The sequence below is a fragment of the Oreochromis aureus genome, linkage group 5 (genome assembly GCF_013358895.1).
Source record: "Oreochromis aureus strain Israel breed Guangdong linkage group 5, ZZ_aureus, whole genome shotgun sequence".
Taxonomy (NCBI): domain Eukaryota; kingdom Metazoa; phylum Chordata; class Actinopteri; order Cichliformes; family Cichlidae; genus Oreochromis; species Oreochromis aureus.
The window spans coordinates 15,140,566-15,158,218 of NC_052946.1; the positions used below are offsets into that span (position 1 = coordinate 15,140,566).

Here is a 17,653-nt window from a genome sequence, read left to right on the forward strand (position 1 = left end):
AAGCTACTGTGGGTGTAATGTGTAGGTGGTCCTGTACTTTTGTCTATATAGTGTTTGTAAACACAAAAACTGGCTTATGTAAAGTGCTAACTTTTTTATTAAGCCTGTGATATTTCACTCATGATTAGCATTAGCTTAAACATCATCTATGTGGAAAACATGTAGGTATGTGTATCCTCTGGGGGGCACAGAGAATAGACTTAAAGAAAATAGCAACAGTGGTTTGTAAACATGTGAGCCTTTGAATGAGCTTAAATTTACTAACCTTATTAACCGTATCATAAATTAGACAAAAGTGGACTACTTCAAAAAATAATATTGTAGATTTAAGTTTAAGTTTAAACATTAAACTTTTTTCTTTTTTTGCTTGACTCGTCTGCTTGTCCCTCCGCCCTGAACCGCTTGCTCTTGTTAGCGGTACATTGACTACTTGTTGTCGACCAATCCTCAACGTGTGTACAGTATCTGGCTTTAATGACTGGGAGCAAAGAGGCTCTGCGGCTGGAGCGACGTAATCAAAATGCGACGTATTACAATGTGGAAGGAGTCAAACATCCAGAAATGTTGCTGTGTAGTAACGTGCACTGAACATAGGTGTCACAGCTTGGATAGCGTCATACAGTGCACGTGCCGTCTCACTGCTAGTTATCACGCGGCGGTTGTAACAGCTCTTTTATCGGGTCAGCACTGTACTACAGCCTCGTGACACAGTAACCCGCGCTCTCATATATCAACAGAAGAATTCTAACAGCTGTCTCCAGTGTACTTCCGGACTACAACTTCAGAGGGTTCTCGGTGGTACTTGGAGGTGAGGGGTCGTGTCTGGCTAGCACAGGAACGTTTCACCAGAGGTTCTCTAGTTCAGTCTGCAGGGACATCAGTCACAGCTGGACCCATGAAATGATTCTGCATAGCAGTTTTTCCACTCTTGTAAACGAGGAACATGCACAGTGACATTTCGAGTCAACATGCACAACCGGGCTCGTTACCTCATATTTTTTCAATACATTGGAACAAAATACCGGTAGGTAGGTTACAGGGCACACTGAGATGTTATAATTTATTATTATTATTTTTGAATATACCACTACTGTTATCATTATTGCAGTGGAGCAGTGAAAGTCCCTCCACATCAGCTGGGGAAGAAAGGGGTCCAGGACCACTTGGAGGTATGTTTTAACTCACTTAAAGCTAATCAGGTGACAAGTTCCCTTTGAGCTGCTAGTATTAAATGTAGTTAGGCTTAAAAAGTTGTGTCATGATTTTATGAGTCTGCTTAGCTTAGTAATTCATTATAGGCGTTAAATCCTCTAGGTCTCTGATCCACTCATCAAAAGCAGCGTCATATGGTGTAATGCATAAGCATTTCACTAATCTCTGACTTGGATCCTTTTTTTCCTGGGCTTGTTTGTCGTATATATAAAAAAAACTACAATCTCAACTTTATGCCCATGCCTTTTGAAAATCTAAAAAGTAAGAATGATCAGACTGCTGTCTGATGATTAAAGGCAGTTTCAATAAATGATTCAAAGGCAGCAAGGATCCACATGAGAAACTGGGACTAATGTTAAGGGCCAGTAAGCTTATAAAGAAATACAACTAACTCTCATGGACTGGTCCTTTCTTACTCTACCTGAGCAGTCAAAGCACTTTATACAACACGCCTCATTCTCCCTTTCACACCCTTTCTATGTAACATTCACACTCTGATGGATGCATCTAAGAGCAACTTAGGGTTAGTATCTTGCAAAAAGTAAGGCAACTGGTAGATTGGTAGATGATCCGCTCTACCTCCTGAGCTACATCCACCCCTAGTGCTCATAAGCGCAAACTCTAACCCAACCCACACTTTGGAAGAGCAGCACAAACCTTTGCAGTAAATGGTGCTTTGCAATATCAACTTAAAACAAATGCCTGAATCCCAAATATCTTTAGAGATGATCTAAAATATAACATTAAATGTGATTTAGAACATTTTTGCTTTTGCATGTATTATTTTTCAAAATGATCACATCATAAAATATCTAAATAGCTTCTGTGTTATTTACAGTAAGCTGTTTTCACAACAGAAACACTGTTAATTTGTTGGCTTCAATCTGTTTTTGTGGTGTAGGACTTGTATGCATCAAACTGTCAATAAAATCCACATAACTGCACTGTTAGGAATAAAAACTGGCATACAGTTTGAAGTCCGTACTTTCTGCTCTTTCCAAACATGGACTAAGCGAGGCTCCATCGTGCTTCTAATTTGTCAAAAGTCAGTCATTTGTTTTGGGTGTGCCGACACGTCCATTGACTCCAGAGGGTGAATAATGAAGTTCAGCTTATTGGTGTGGCTCTCCACGCCTGGGTTGAGCACTACAATTGCCAAACTTATGATCCTTATGATTCCTGCTTCACATCCAGCTGCTTCGTGGATTGTTGCATGTCTTTCTTGATCACTGTCTGCTCCTTGTTTTCCTATCAGCTCTCTACTGTCTACTGTTTCTAATAAAGGCATAAAAAGCCCAAAAATAAGCACAGAGAGAAGGAAACACAGATTACAGTGCAAAAAAAAGATCACAGTCTTTCTTGTCACATCATGCCTCTGTTCACAGCTCTGTTTGATAACTATTTGAGGCACACAAGGCTGTGAGTGGCTTCAGAAGTTTGAAAGTGAGCTTTAAAAAAAGTTATTTGTTTGCCAGGCTATCAACCTAAAACTATTTATATCTAAAAAGATCTTTTTGTCTTTGTGTAGGATGCAATCCAGCGACTGAGGCCAGTCAACCCTGTATCCCTGTCAGTGTCCAGCAGGACGGACACGGGTGTCCACGCCCTCTCTAACTCCGCACACTTTGACCTGCAACGCAAGAATGACAAGTTGCCGTTCACTGAAGATATTCTTGTTCAGGCGCTCAATTTCCATCTCGGGACAGAACAAATCAGGTGAGTAAAGGGTCATGAAAATCTTGGTGAGTGCATGAGTGCTTTTATGACTTTGTCAGTCTCCGAGTTATGTAATTAAGCCACTTAAGCAAAATAAAAACACATTTCTCTGTCTCAGATCAGTTTTCTCTGAACATATTATAGAAACAGGTATGTGAACATAACCTGGATAACCTAACATAACGTAACCTAAAGTAGGTTCCTTTAGCACTACTTGAACTTGCCCCCTCAAGAAATTGACCTAAATGTAACTTTTCTTTTTTTAATCCTCTTACAATGAGTATTCACTCATTGTTTAGTCAGCTGGTGAAGCAGCTGCCTTGTGTTTTCTCTGATAGGTGGTGTTGCCATCTTGTAACAACTGACCTGTCAAGCAGGTTGAAAAACAGTGTGCAAGTGCCAGTGTGCTCTCTGTTGTTGGCAATAGGTGGTCAAACCAAGCATGATTTTTATTCATTAACTGCACTGTACTTTTTAATAAATAGAAACCATTCCTGGCATTATTTTCGCCTGATCAAAATAGTTTTCAAAAGCTATTATGAATTTTTATAATTGGCACAATTTAACCTGATTGACTGCTCCATAAATAACACCAATGAGAAATAAAAATAGAAATGTTTACTATGGAGATACGCAAGATATGGCCAAACATATGCAGACGTACATTCGCTGGTTATTTCGTTAGGTACACCTTGCTAGTACCAGGTTAGAGTCCCTTTTGCGTTCAAAACTGCTTTAATTCTTCAAGCATACATTCAACAAGGTGCTGGAAACATTTTGGTCCATATTGATATGTAAACATCACACAGTTGTTGCAGAGTTTATCAGTTGCACATCCATGATGAGGGTTTCTCAGTCCATCATATCCCAAAGGTGCTTTTTTGGATTGAGATCTGGGGACTGTGGGGCCTATTTGAGTACAGTGAGCCCATTGTCATGTTAAAGAAACCAGTTTGTGATGGTTTGAGGTTTGTGCCATCAGAAGAAGAGTACACTGTGGTCATGAAAGCATAAAAGCAACAATACTCAGGTTGGCTGTGGTGTTTAAATGATGCCCAGATGGTATTAAAAGTCTGTCAAAAATATTCCCCACACCATTAAACCACCATAGAGGATCCACTCTTTCATGTTGTGTCTGGCTAATTCTGACCTTACCATCTGAATCAAAGCGGAAATCAGACCAAGCAATGTTCAGAGTAGTAAGACCTGGTGTGGTCTTCTGCTGCTGTAGGCCGTCTGCTGCAAGGTTCAAAGGGTTGTGCTCATCCATTCACTGCTTGTATCAAGTGTTTATATTGGTTACTGTTGCCTTCCTGTCAGTTTAAAGCAGTCTGGCAATGCTTTTCTGACATCACTGAGTCAATATTGCCCAAAGAACCTCTGCTTCCGGGATATTTGATCTTTTCTGAACCATTTACTGTAAACCCAAGAGATGGATGTGCAGGAAAATCTCAGCAGTTTCATAAATACTCAGACCAGCCTGTCTGGCACCAACAACCACACTACCTTCAAAGTCACATAAATCACTTACCCTCCCAATTATGATACTTGAACTTCAAAAGGTCATCTCAACCATGTCTGTATGCCTTTTGCTGCCATTTGATTGGCTGACAGATACGTATCCTAAGGGGCTTGCAGTGGTAAATAAATCCCAGAAAGAAGTATGACTGACTTAAACATCTGCCTCAACAGTTGGGATATACATAGCTGTGGTGAAATGCCATAAGTTCACCTGTTGAATATGTAATGGAAAAGGGCATCTTTAAATACTGCTGCAAACAAGTATCTGCCAACTCCTTTTTTTCCTGTGTTCTCTTCATCTCCTCCCCTTGTAATCCCTTCATTACATACATTTACATTATTCAAAGCCATAGTTTGCTTAAGGCTGGTTTGGTTTAGGCTGCTGTGGCATTCTGTTACTTAGTCAGGATCGGAGAAAAGAAGTACAGAACAAAGCAATAGATAGAAAGAGATGGTACTGGGTAAATGCATCAGTGCCAGTGAGAGAGGGCGTGGAAAGACGAGTCTGAATAAAGAGAGTGAGTTTGAACAGCACACGCTGGGAGAAAGAAAGAGAGGAGAGAGAAACTGCTAATCCCCAAACCTGCAGAGAGAAGGTTAGAAAGGATTATCCCTGCTCTGCTTTTTGGTGTATAGCATCCGTTTAGCACGCACATGCACACACATGGATACACACTGCATCATTCATACACTTTTTGTTTTCAGCTGACACTTAAAATGTGAAAGTGTTTCATACACAAACACACTTCATATGTTTTAGATAGAACTTTTTACTGTTGATGTGTAAGAAAAGCAGTTTGGGGTGTCAGATCTGACACCCCAAACTATCTTTTCCCATCTTGCACAGTGGGAAGTGGGAAGAGTTTTTGTTACAGCTACAATGACGATACGGCTCATCTGCTGCTTCCAGAGACAGAGAGCCAAGGCGAGATTCGAGCACAGCCTGCACACTGTAAAAAATCGCTCTTCTCCTTCAGCTTCATTTGTCTTCTGAGCTGCTGTGAAAATTGGCCTCAATTAGCCTAAAACGAACGGCTCTTTTCACATAAAAGGAAACTGCTGAATAGCAAAATAGTGCCATGCTAAACAATGCCCCAGTTCCCAAATGTGTGACGCCATGCTTTGTACACTGCTAATGAAAATTTTATGTGTGTGTATGTGTGTGTGTGTGTGTGTGTGGTTTGGAGGCCAGGCAAAGGCTGTCACTTCACATTGGAGTGGCCGCTGAAGGCAGATGCAAGGGTTTCCTCTGCCACGTGTCACACCCAATCTCCTCCCCTGGAATCATAACCTAGTTTCCCTGGTTGCGCACAAACACACGCTTACATAGACATATACATGTGCAGATACCGATTGCCGTCGCACACATTCTCAAGCACATGCGTGACTGAATGCGTACTCTGTGTGCTGGCACAAACATGTGATCAAACACTATAGGGTGCTAATGTGCTTTGTGCAGTCCTTTTAACACTGATGCAGGTGAATGCAGCTCTTTGTTCGTGAAGGTTACAGAGACAAGAATTAAGGAACCTCATCTGTCACAGTATTGTAATTATAAACTCAAGTGTTTTATTATTAAAAGGGGTCAAGGGGGTCACCACAGCAGGTAGCTCCACATATTTGATTTGGCAGGTTTGTTTGCCAGATGCCCTCCTTGATATAACCCCAGAGGGATCTGTGTCACCAGGATTGAGCCAGGCAAATGTGTAAACCTTGTACAATATGGAGCCACTTGTTTTATTGTCATTATTAGTGTAAATTATTACATCTTTGCCTTCTTATATGTTGTGGGACAGGATGAATTAACATGAATTAGAATACATTTGTTGTGCGGTGCTTTCGGTTCATGAACAAAAGCTTGCAAAACGAACATTGACATCAGCTTTAGGTGTTATTTGGTTTTACATCTAAACAGCAAATATTAGCATGCTGAACCGCTGTAACAGCTATATATACTCATTGGGCACTTTGTTAGCCACACCTGTTTAGCTGCTTGTTTAATCAGTAACTGGCATAAACTCTGTGCAGTTAAGCATATAAAGTGCTGTGAAAAAGTATTTGCCCCGGTATTTGCTAATTTTGCTTCAGATCATCAAATAAATTTAAATATTAGACAAAGATAACCGAGGAAACACAATATGCTGTTTTTAAATGATGACCCTCGTTTGTTAATTTAAAAAAATGGCCCTATGTGGGGAAAAAATTGGTTCCTAAACATAATAACTGGTTGGCTGAGAAGGTTCACCACTGTTCCAAGTTGTTCCCATTTGTGGATAATGGCTCTCGCCGTGGTTTGCTGGACTTGTTTCTGCATAGAGCCAGGTAGCTTTGGATAGCTTTTTCCCTCAATAAATGAAATCATCATTTAAAAACTGCATTTACTCGGGTTAGCTTTGTCAAATAATAAAAGCTGTTTGATGATCTGAAACTTGTAAGTGTGACAAATCAGGAAGCAAGAATGAACTCAGGAACAAGGAGAAGTCGTTTTTCACAGCGCTGCAGACATTGCGAAGTTCAAACAGCATCAGAATGAAGAAGCTAGAGACAAAAGTGGGTCCACCTCGGTGCTCGCAAGGTGCACTTAATAAAATGGCCAGTGATTGCTAGTTAAGTATTACGCCTCTTAAATGGCAAAACATGGCCTTTTGAGTATGTTAACTGTTGTCAGCACTGCTATACCTCAGTGCGGCCTAATGTGTGTCAGTGCAGATTATAAGCTTGGCTATTGATTAAATGTAATAGTATGCATAGCAGCTGTTGTTATAACTGACAGTAATACTGTGATGAGACAAAGGAGGAAAGATTTGCCCTGCATTGTATTAAATCGATAGTAATAGTGAATTTCTGTGCAATCTGACAATAAATTCTTGATCTTAATCAAAAAGATTCAGATATTTTCATTACTGCTGTAGCATCAATCAGGCACGAGGACAGCTTGAAACTATTAAAAGGGAAAAAAAATAAATCCCCTTTTTGTTCAAACTCTCTGTAAATCTCAGTTTGGTTCATTGTTTTAGCAACGACACTGCACGCAGCAGAATAATTAAATTGTACGTGCAGAACCTGTAGCCAGAAATGCCAGTGTCATTCTTCAGTCTACTTTAAGACGTCTCGCAGAATCAGGAATCGATCCAGTCTGTTACTTATTACATCAGTCCCTGCCTCTGCGCGCAAAAACACAGGAAGTGTCTCGTGTTATCCTGCTGGAATCGCATCAGAGAACCTCAGCCCGAGAGTCTGCTCGGATGTTAACTGTGTTAAAATAAGCTCTGGCTTTTCAGTGCTCTTGGCAGCCTTTTTAGGACTCTGTTTCTGTGTCTTTGTGTTAAAAGCTGCAATGCTGGCACTTTGGAGCATGACTTGTACACAGTTTTTCTAGCTGGGAGTACAAAAAGCAGCATTGACACCATCTTTGCTATGGGACTGCCTCTACAGAGAAAGAATCTGAGATTGTTTTGTTCTTACTGAACAGCCAGACTGAATGTTTAAAGATCACCTCCAGGCGTCAGTGCAGATATATAAGAATATTTATGAATGTTCAGGTTTCAAGTTTCTTCATCAGCTAGCTGTGAGGCTACAGATTCTGCATTGAAACTCAAAAAAATAAATACATTTCCACCTTCATCATCTTTTAACATCTGCACATGTGCAATTTTGTACAATGAAGCCCCGAGTAAAGAAGACACTGTTTAAAACTGGTTTTAGATGTAGAACAGTCGCTCAATGTTATATTAATGAGTACCAAGACTTGCAAATGAATACCTGTTATAGGTTCAGACATAATTTCAGCTTCTCGGGCCTGAGTAAATCCTAGGTTTCACTTCTCTTTGTCCATCTTATTTCAGGATCACCCGTGCCCACCGTGTTCCTTATGACTTCCATGCCCGTTTCCGTGCCCAGTCTCGGACCTACGTCTACCGAATAGCGTTAGGAATCTCCCACCACTCTCTCCTTCCCCTCACAGACTGGGATCTGTGCTGGAGCCTCCGCAACACGTGAGTTATCCCAGTTTATGCACCACCCCTCCCTTTTCTCAGTCATGTCCTTTTCTTTTTCATGTGTTAGTGTGCATGCGCATGATGACTGCCTTTAAAAAAATAAAATAAATAAGGGCTCAGTCTGAAGCTGAATCTGACTGTGTATATGTGTAAAAGCAGAGACACAAACTCTCTGTGTAAGGGAGACTCAGACCAGCAAAATGGCACATTGAACACATGAATAATCCACATGCACCATGCAGGAGGTGCACATTAGAGACAGCCAAACCAAGTGTTTTATCTGAGCTGATGCACAAAATACAAACAAAGGAGGAGGAAGGAGAGGAGAGAGGATGCATAGAGTATAAAAAGTAGGAAAGAGATTAAATGGCGTGGGTTTCGAAGCTTACACAAGGTTCTTGTAGCTGTGACTGGAAAAACTGGCCACAAAGAGAAACATTTTAGTTTGTGTTTGAGCATTTGTATCTTTTCTTCTCCTCACTTTTTTGGGGAAAAGTAGGGCAAGATAAGCTGCGGGCTTTTATACTTGCAGAACAACACCCACGCATTTCACCCTTTCTTTCCCTTCTTTTCTGCTTCTGTCCATTTTTTTCTCAATCTCTTTCTTTTTCTCCTTCCTTCCTTCACTAACTTCTCTCTCTGGATCTTCTGCTTTGTTATCGCTCTCTCATGTTCAGCATTCATGTTGCTCTTCACACCCCTGAGCGTCTCAGCCTCAGCAGCGTCTCTCCTTTCCTCTCTTTGATGCGCCTCTCCATCGTCATCACACTCGCTCCATTTCTCCCACTGCAATAAAAAAAGTTACTTTTTTAAAACATTTTTTTTAAGATCATTTGAATGTTGGAATTCAGTGACCAACTTATCATTAATGTCTGGCTCTCTTTCAAAGCGTGTCACAGCTGCCCCCCTCCCACCATAGTGAAAAGTTAGGACTTAACGGTCTAATTAACAAATCATTAAGATATTTTTTGCACATCTTCATTCATTCCTGATTCTTATGTTAAAAATTTTATTACTCAGCACACTCCTCCTTTTTCCCGCTCACTCTCTCTCCTCCCTCTCTCTTTGTCAGATCATATTTAAGCAGCAAATGAAGCGTGAGACTGGAGAGAATCTAATCACCGGCTCGCTCTGGTTCTCTGCCTTAAATGAGCTGGTCGTGGGCATGCTCTGCTCTCTCACGTGGCATTATCTTTCTGTTACATAAGTTTTCCACTAAATTATTCATGGAGTTCTGAAAAGATGTACTTCATATGTACATTTGTGGCTGACCTCGGTGTTCAGCCAGGTCACTCTTGACTGACGCTGATGACCTCAGAATCTTCACATTTTCCTGGTTTTCAAATGCAGTGTACTGCTGTAAACGGTCACTTGTATAAAAAGTGTGTTTTTCTTTATTCTGTCTTTCATCAGAGAGTTAAACGTGGACGCTATGCACGAGGCAGCTTCCCTACTGGTTGGGACTCACGATTTCAGCACCTTCAGGGCCGTCAACTCTGATCTGCCTTTCAAAAATCCTGTAAAGACGATGGATGTGATCACTATACAGCAGGGAAACTCCTTTGCATATGCTCACTTCCACAGGTAGACCACAGTATGTATTGAGATCACAATACCTACGACCAATTTGTACATCTACCAAATACCTAAATACATGTTGAATTACACTTTGAATTTGACAACTTGGGAGCAGCGCAATAAGCTCTAAACAAAGCATGGAGATGCACAAAGTTATTATGGAACTGGATACATTATTTAAGGCAAAAAACAGGGTTTGTACAATTTTAACCAGCTTTTTAGCCACAAAGTCAATATTTGGTACAAACACCTTTACCTCTCTCAGGCAAACGGCCCTGTAATTCCTTTAAGTAGTCTTCAGAAATAGTTCTCCTGGCATCTTGAAGGACATTCAAAGCGCTTCTTTGGATGCTGGTTGAATTTTGTTCTGTTCTCTGTCAAGATGATCCCACACTGCTTCAATAATGTTGAGGTCCAGGCTCTGGTCAGACTGTGTTTCATTGTGTATTTTTCTATTCAGGTACACTTTTATTGCATTGGCGGTGTGTTTGGGATAATTGTCATCCTGAGAAATGAAGCTGTCACCAGTCATTTGCTTTCAGATGCTATTACACGGTGGATCAAAGCCTGATGGCGCTTTTCTGCAGTCATGTTTCCATCAGTTCTGACAAATCTCCAACACTGCTGGCTGAAATGTTGACCCAAACCATGACAGAGCCTCCACTATATTTTGCAGATGGCTTTAGACACTCACTGTTGTACTTTACTTCTGACTTCCTCCTCCGTACATGTTGCCAACAATTTGAACAAGTAATGTCAAATTTCATCCCTCCATAAGACCTGTCACTGATTTTCAGTGACAGGTCTTATGGAGGGATGGAGGGTATTTCTTGAGGACATGACTTTCAGATTCTGTCGATACTTTTCTTTTTTGGCACGTCCTTTCTTCTTTTCTCCCCCACATGTCCAGTTTCACAAAGGACACACTGCCCACCATGCCAAGATGTGCCATGTTTTTGGCTAATTACTTTTAGGGAATCACCTGTTGGTGCAAAAATACATTACAAAGCTGATACTAGCTATTTGTTACAAACTAGTGTAAATAAGCAACTTAAAAAGCTAAAAATACTTACATAAAAAATAGATTTGAGAAACTTTATGTAAGATTTTACATTTGGAATACAGTTTCATGTGTTTTCTTGCACAGTGTTAGAAAAAACTAATGCAGTCCGGTTACGGTCACAGAAATGGAAAGGGGTGAAACAGCAAGCCAAAATGCACCTGTTAGCAGCTCTGCAGCTTTTGTAACTACTTCCAGACAAATTATGTGTAACACGTACAGTGGCTTGCAAAAGTATTCGGCCCCCTTTAACTTTTCCACATTTTGTCACATTACAGCCACAAACATGAATCAATTTTATTGGAATTCCACGTGAAAGACCAATACAAAGTGGTGTACACGTGAGAAGTGGAACGAAAATCATACATGATTCCAAACATTTTTTACAAATAAATAACTGAAAAGTGGGGCGTGCGTAATTATTCAGCCCCCTTTGGTCTGAGTGCAGTCAGTTGCCCATAGACATTGCCTGATGAGTGATAATGACTAAATAGAGTGCACCTGTGTGTAATCTAATGTCAGTACAAATACAGCTGCTCTGTGTGACCTCAGAGGTTGTCTAAGAGAATATTGGGAGCAACAACACCATGAAGTCCAAAGAACACACCAGACAGGTCAGGGATAAAGTTAATGAGAAATTTAAAGCAGGCTTAGGCTACAAAAAGATTTCCCAAGCCTTGACCATCCCACGGAGCACTGTTCAAGCCATCATTCAGAAATGGAAGGAGTATGGCACAACTGTAAACCTACCAAGACAAGGCTGTCCACCTAAACTCACAGGCCGAACAAGGAGAGCGCTGATCAGAAATGCAGCCAAGAGGCCCATGGTGACTCTGGACGAGCTGCAGAGATCTACAGCTCAGGTGGGGGAATCTGTCCATAGGACAACTATTAGTCGTGCACTGCACAAAGTTGGCCTTTATGGAAGAGTGGCAAGAAGAAAACCATTGTTAACAGAAAACCATAAGAAGTCCCGTTTGCAGTTTGCCACAAGCCATGTGGGGGACACAGCAAACATGTGGAAGAAGGTGCTCTGGTCAGATGAGACCAAAATGGAACTTTTTGGCCTAAATGCAAAACGCTATGTGTGGCGGAAAACTAACACTGCACATCACTCTGAACACACCATCCCCACTGTCAAATATGGTGGTGGCAGCATCATGCTCTGGGGGTGCTTCTCTTCAGCAAGGACAGGGAAGCTGGTCAGAGTTGATGGGAAGATGGATGGAGCCAAATACAGGGCAGTCTTGGAAGAAAACCTCTTGGAGTCTGCAAAAGAATTGAGACTGGGGCGGAGGTTCACCTTCCAGCAGGACAACAACCCTAAACATAAAGCCAGGGCAACAATGGAATGGTTTAAAACAAAACATATCCATGTGTTAGAATGGCCCAGTCAAAGTCCAGATCTAAATCCAATCGACAATCTGTGGCAAGATCTGAAAACTGCTGTTCACAAACGCTGTCCATCTAATCTGACTGAGCTGGAGCTGTTTTGCAAAGAAGAATGGGCAAGAATTTCAGTCTCTAGATGTGCAAAGCTGGTAGAGACATACCCTAAAAGACTGGCAGCTGTAATTGCAGCAAAAGGTGGTTCTACAAAGTATTGACTCAGGGGGCTGAATAATTACGCACACCCCACTTTGCAGTTATTTATTTGTAAAAAATGTTTGGAATCATGTATGATTTTCGTTCCACTTCTCACGTGTACACCACTTTGTATTGGTCTTTCACGTGGAATTCCAATAAAATTGATTCATGTTTGTGGCTGTAATGTGACAAAATGTGGAAAAGTTCAAAGGGGCCGAATACTTTTGCAAGCCACTGTAACTGTCAAATATTTGCTTCTTATTACCAAAGCTTGAGCATGAGATGTGCTTCAAACACAGAACATCTGTTAATGCCCTTTGACAAACCAATAGGTGTGGCTGTTAGATCATACAGGTAGAGTTTCTGTTAGCTAATGTGCTGTCTGTGCTTGTATGTTAAGCAGGTTTGTGTGCTTTAGACAATGAGGATCTTTCATAATCCATAGTGGATGTGGAGAAAGAGGGAGATAAAAATGAGTGGGGGCCATGTGGGCTTTGGGAGATTACACATCTATGGGGGTTACTCTGGCTGCCAAATTCCATTTTCATGGGCATTAATTATTTGCCTTGCAAATGTAGTACACAATATGGACCCTGATGGACTGCTTCAGAGTAATATCCCCAATGCACGAGGTGCACCAGGAGGCTGTGGGAACAAGGTTTCCACAGCTGTAATATATTTCACATTATATTTGCACGCAATTGTCTGCGGTTGCAGTTTTGCCAAACAAAACCGTTTTCCCTTCTTCTACCCTCTGCAGAATTCCCATGAATGATCCAATGTGGGCCCACATTGGTCTCTGTCGGGTTTTGAAAGCCTACAGCTGAGCTGTGTTTATTTTTTCATGAGGGTCACTATTCTAAGAAACGGTGATAAAATGAAAAGAAACTGACTGATGAATTATTGAGGAGTCTAAGGTTGAACTAAATTTTTGATCCTAAAACGGGGAGATGTGGTCTGTGAGGCTGACTACTTTGGTCTCCATTCAAAGTGGAAAAAAAGGGTTTTTTTCTAACCTCCCGAAATATTTGATCTTATTTTCATGCATAAGTGAACAGAGATTCATTTTAGGGGCTTGTGTAGCCTTGACTCTGTTTTCACGTTAACATGCTAACATTTGGTAGGTGCGGATTTTAGAATAAGTCTTCACATTTTGAAATTAATAAATGCATAATTCATCACCGTGCTGCAGCAGGAAGTGTGACATCCTTAATTTGTTTGTTTACCATTAGTTTAAGCCACACCAGCATCTAATCCAATCGAGAGACCGACGTGTTGCCACAATCCCATAAAATTTGGTAGGTCTACAGAAATTCATATGATTACATTAAGCACAGCTTAACAGAGCACCTAGCTGTTGTCTTGTTACAGTTGTAATCATTAGCATGCTAGCATTAAGGACAAAGCACCATTGTTCATAAAGGACGTCATAAAGCTGCTAGCATAACGCTTACTGCTTGATTAAATCAATTAATAAATAATAAAGTAGTTAACTGACTTATCATGTCAATGCTACCAGCTTGTCTGCCCATCTGACCAAAATTACCAAGTAAAATTCAGACTGAGCAGCAAACCGCAGCATCACACAGTCGCTGCAGATTTAATGGCTGCACATCCGTGATGTGGATCTCCATTTCCAGCGATTCTCAAAGGTGCTCTGTTGGGTTGAGATCTGGTGACTGCGGAGATCATTTGAGTACACTCAACTCATTGTCATGTTCAGTAAACAGGGTGAGATGATCTGAGCTTTGATGATCTAAGACGGGTACACTGTTCTGGTAGCTGCAATGCTGAGTTGGTACTAAGGGTCCCAAAGTGTACAAAGAAAATATCCCCCACACCATTACACCAGTTTTATGTGGTTTGCTCCAATACCTGATTGTTGGAGTAGAAATAAAGATTCATCAGACCAGACAACGTTTTTTTCCAATCTTTTCTTGTCCAGTTGTGGTTTAGCCTCTATTTACTCTTCTTAGCTCACAGGAATGGCACCTGGTGCGGTCTTCTGCTGCTGGAGCCCATCTGCTTCACTCTTCCACATGTTTTGTGCTCTTCTGCAAACTTTGGTTATAATGAATGTTTATTTGAGTTACTGTTGGCTTCCTACCAGCTTAAAGCAGTCTGGCTTTATAATAATAACACAGCGCTGCAAATGTGATTGTGCAACAAGAGGCCCAGCAGTGCTTTATTCTCATCTGAAGATGCTGCCCTCCGAGTCCACGGGCTAAAAGCCCTGCTCTATAAATCTGTCTCTACATTTCCTACATGTCGAATGTAATCAGACAGCAAGCACTGAGTCAAATTTGCATTTGACCCAATTCTTCCCATGTGCCTGTTTCCTTAGTTCACCCTGTCCTTCCCAAAATAAGAATCAGGGAGAGGTTTTTTTTCTTCCTTTCTTTTTTCCTTTTTGAGGGCAGGGGCAAAATAATAATAATAATAATATTTTATATGGCATCACACATAATCCTGTTGGGCCTAAGCTGCAGTGCCATATTTAGTGTGTGACATTTAAACAAATCTGTGCATGATGACAAACCCAGGCTTCATTTGATGCCTGGGATGAATGTCACATCAGTTATATTCACACAGACGGGAACAGCACTGCTGCACAAGAGTGACTTATCATGTAAAGATATGAGACTGGATTGTTTTCTATTTTGAAATAATGGTTAAAAAATGTATTTTTGATTTAATTCGTATTTTTTCACTCAGAGGAATAAATGAGTAGGTGTGCTTTGGATCCACACTCTTGCTTAGTTGTTTTTATCAGACCAAATAATATTACATTACATCTGACAACCATTCATGATATCCTGTAGGCAGCAGTGTGATGTTTCAACTCCTGTAGCAACATTTAACCTTTCTTTATCCTTACACATTTACTCAGTGATTCCATGTAGACTTCATGCCTGCTGGCCTTGGTCTCATTAATCTAACATTTCATGTGTAGTGCTTTAAATGTGGCTAAGACACTAATTTTATTTCCTTTTTCCAGAGAGATACCATTATGGGAGCTGACTTTCACAAGCAAATCTTTTCTCTATAAGCAGGTTTGTTAATAATCTTCTTCAGATTTTCTTTAAAGTTATATTTCTATTTCTGTGCGTGTGAGATTACGAGCTAGTAGTGACATCTGCTGGTGGTGACTGAAACTTTATTTAGAATAAAGTAAACATTAAATCTCTTAAAGCAAGCTGTGCATACTTCTGTGTAAAACCTGTTTATCTGGCCTTTTCCTCCAGGTGCGGAGGATGACGGGGGCACTGGTGGCAGTGGGCCAGGGGCTGCTCTCAGTACCCCAGCTGAAGAAAATACTGGAAGCAAGAGACTCTCTGGCCTACCCACAGGGTATGGCTGCTCCAGCCCACGGCCTTTTCCTCACCAGAGTGGACTACAGGGATACAGGTGAGAATAAAAACCAACTCCAACAGGGAGGTGTAAATCAGCAGCTTTCTATTGTCTACATTCTCTGTTAAAAATGAAAACATATTCTGAGAAAGCTATAAAATTTTACAGAACATATGATCGCTGCTTCAAATGATAAAACAATCTTCCATCCGTTCTCTTCCACTTATCCTTATCAGGATTTGGGGGGGGGGGGACTTGAAACTATTCCAGCATATAAAGCAACATTTTTTTCATTATGTGTACTCTATGGTACTAGGATACCCTCCAGCCTCCATGCGACGTAGGAATTGGATGAGCAGCAGAAAATTGATGGATGGGAAAAATATTTTTACTCATATTTTCATTTTTATGAATTCTTCCCATCTCAAGTTCTGTTTGTCTCCTCAGACCTGCAGCTTTCACCACAGCTGTCAGAGGAACTGCTCACCTCCACCAGGAACTCAAAGGATTGATGCTGCTTGAATATTCTATTTGTATGCATTTCCAAATTTCCTTATAAAACAAATATAATAAAGTTTGTGATTTAATGTATAACATGTTGTGTATTCACTCATGTACTAATAACAGTGATTGTACTCAAGTTGGACCTATATGAATAAGCATAAAGGGGACATACATATGAACAGCTAGATGTTCTTTTAATTCAACATATTAAGAGTACATAACTGTGTCCATGAACGCAGCTCAGCTACAGAAGACCACACACCTTGAACCTATCATTGTCTACATAGATCTTTAGGTTACAACAGGCTACTTGCCTTAAGCCCGATTAGGCAACGTGTACAATTATGAGTTTTGTAGGTTATTGAAAATTATCAAAGGTATACATGTGGGCAAAAGTGTGACGTTCTATAGCCAAAACTGCTTTGTGTCCATGGGTCTCATACAGTGGTGTTACATTATGGATCAACAAAGTGCACACACTCACTGATAACGTATACATCCGAATGTCCGAATAAAACTGCATACACTTATTCTTTATCCAAAAGTCTTCACAGACCACTCCTACGGATTCTCACACTTGAGGTCACTTCCTTCCAATTTGGCTGCATGTGTTCATTAAGTGATTTTTCAGCAAGTTGTCCATAAATAGTCCATAAAATCCGCACTACCACCGACAGTCTTCTCTGTGCCGCTGGGAGCTAGATGAGGTTTGTAGAAGGTTCAGATTGACCAGTCACCGGTCTTAATCTTCCAGTGCAGTGATCAAATACACCAGACATCACACATTTGTTTTTCTTGATTTTTGTACAGTCACCCAACTGTTGCAAGGTTAACTGATTTGAAGTGCTGCGTCTGTCAAAATCGAACCTCGTGAGGAATGTTTCTGCACTTCTTAGAAGTGACAATCTCAAAAATTCAGTAACACTATTTTTTTTTTTAAACAATTTTTCTGTAAATATGTACACAAGTACACATTTCCTATCCAGGCGACCATGTCAGAGCAACATAGTAAATCTGATTAGCATAGGTCCTCAAGTCAATTCAGCATTTGGTTTCAAGAAGATAATTCACACATCCTAAAGACGCCCATAATTCAATATATAATCAAAATTTCAAGTGTCAGTCA

The 17,653-nt window shown here is 40.6% G+C and overlaps 1 protein-coding gene across 1 annotated transcript; it reads left to right on the forward strand.

Moving 5' to 3' along the window:
- Window positions 1–535: 535 nt before the first annotated feature.
- On the forward strand, window positions 536–16,614 carry pusl1 (pseudouridine synthase like 1). Its single transcript, XM_031747669.2, has 8 exons — window positions 536–1,024; window positions 1,109–1,169; window positions 2,741–2,928; window positions 8,295–8,444; window positions 9,861–10,031; window positions 15,671–15,725; window positions 15,918–16,080; window positions 16,471–16,614. Exons 1-8 carry the CDS (start codon window positions 969–971, stop codon window positions 16,533–16,535), a joined length of 909 nt encoding a protein of 302 aa, XP_031603529.1. The 5' UTR covers window positions 536–968; the 3' UTR covers window positions 16,536–16,614.
- Window positions 16,615–17,653: the final 1,039 nt, after the last annotated feature.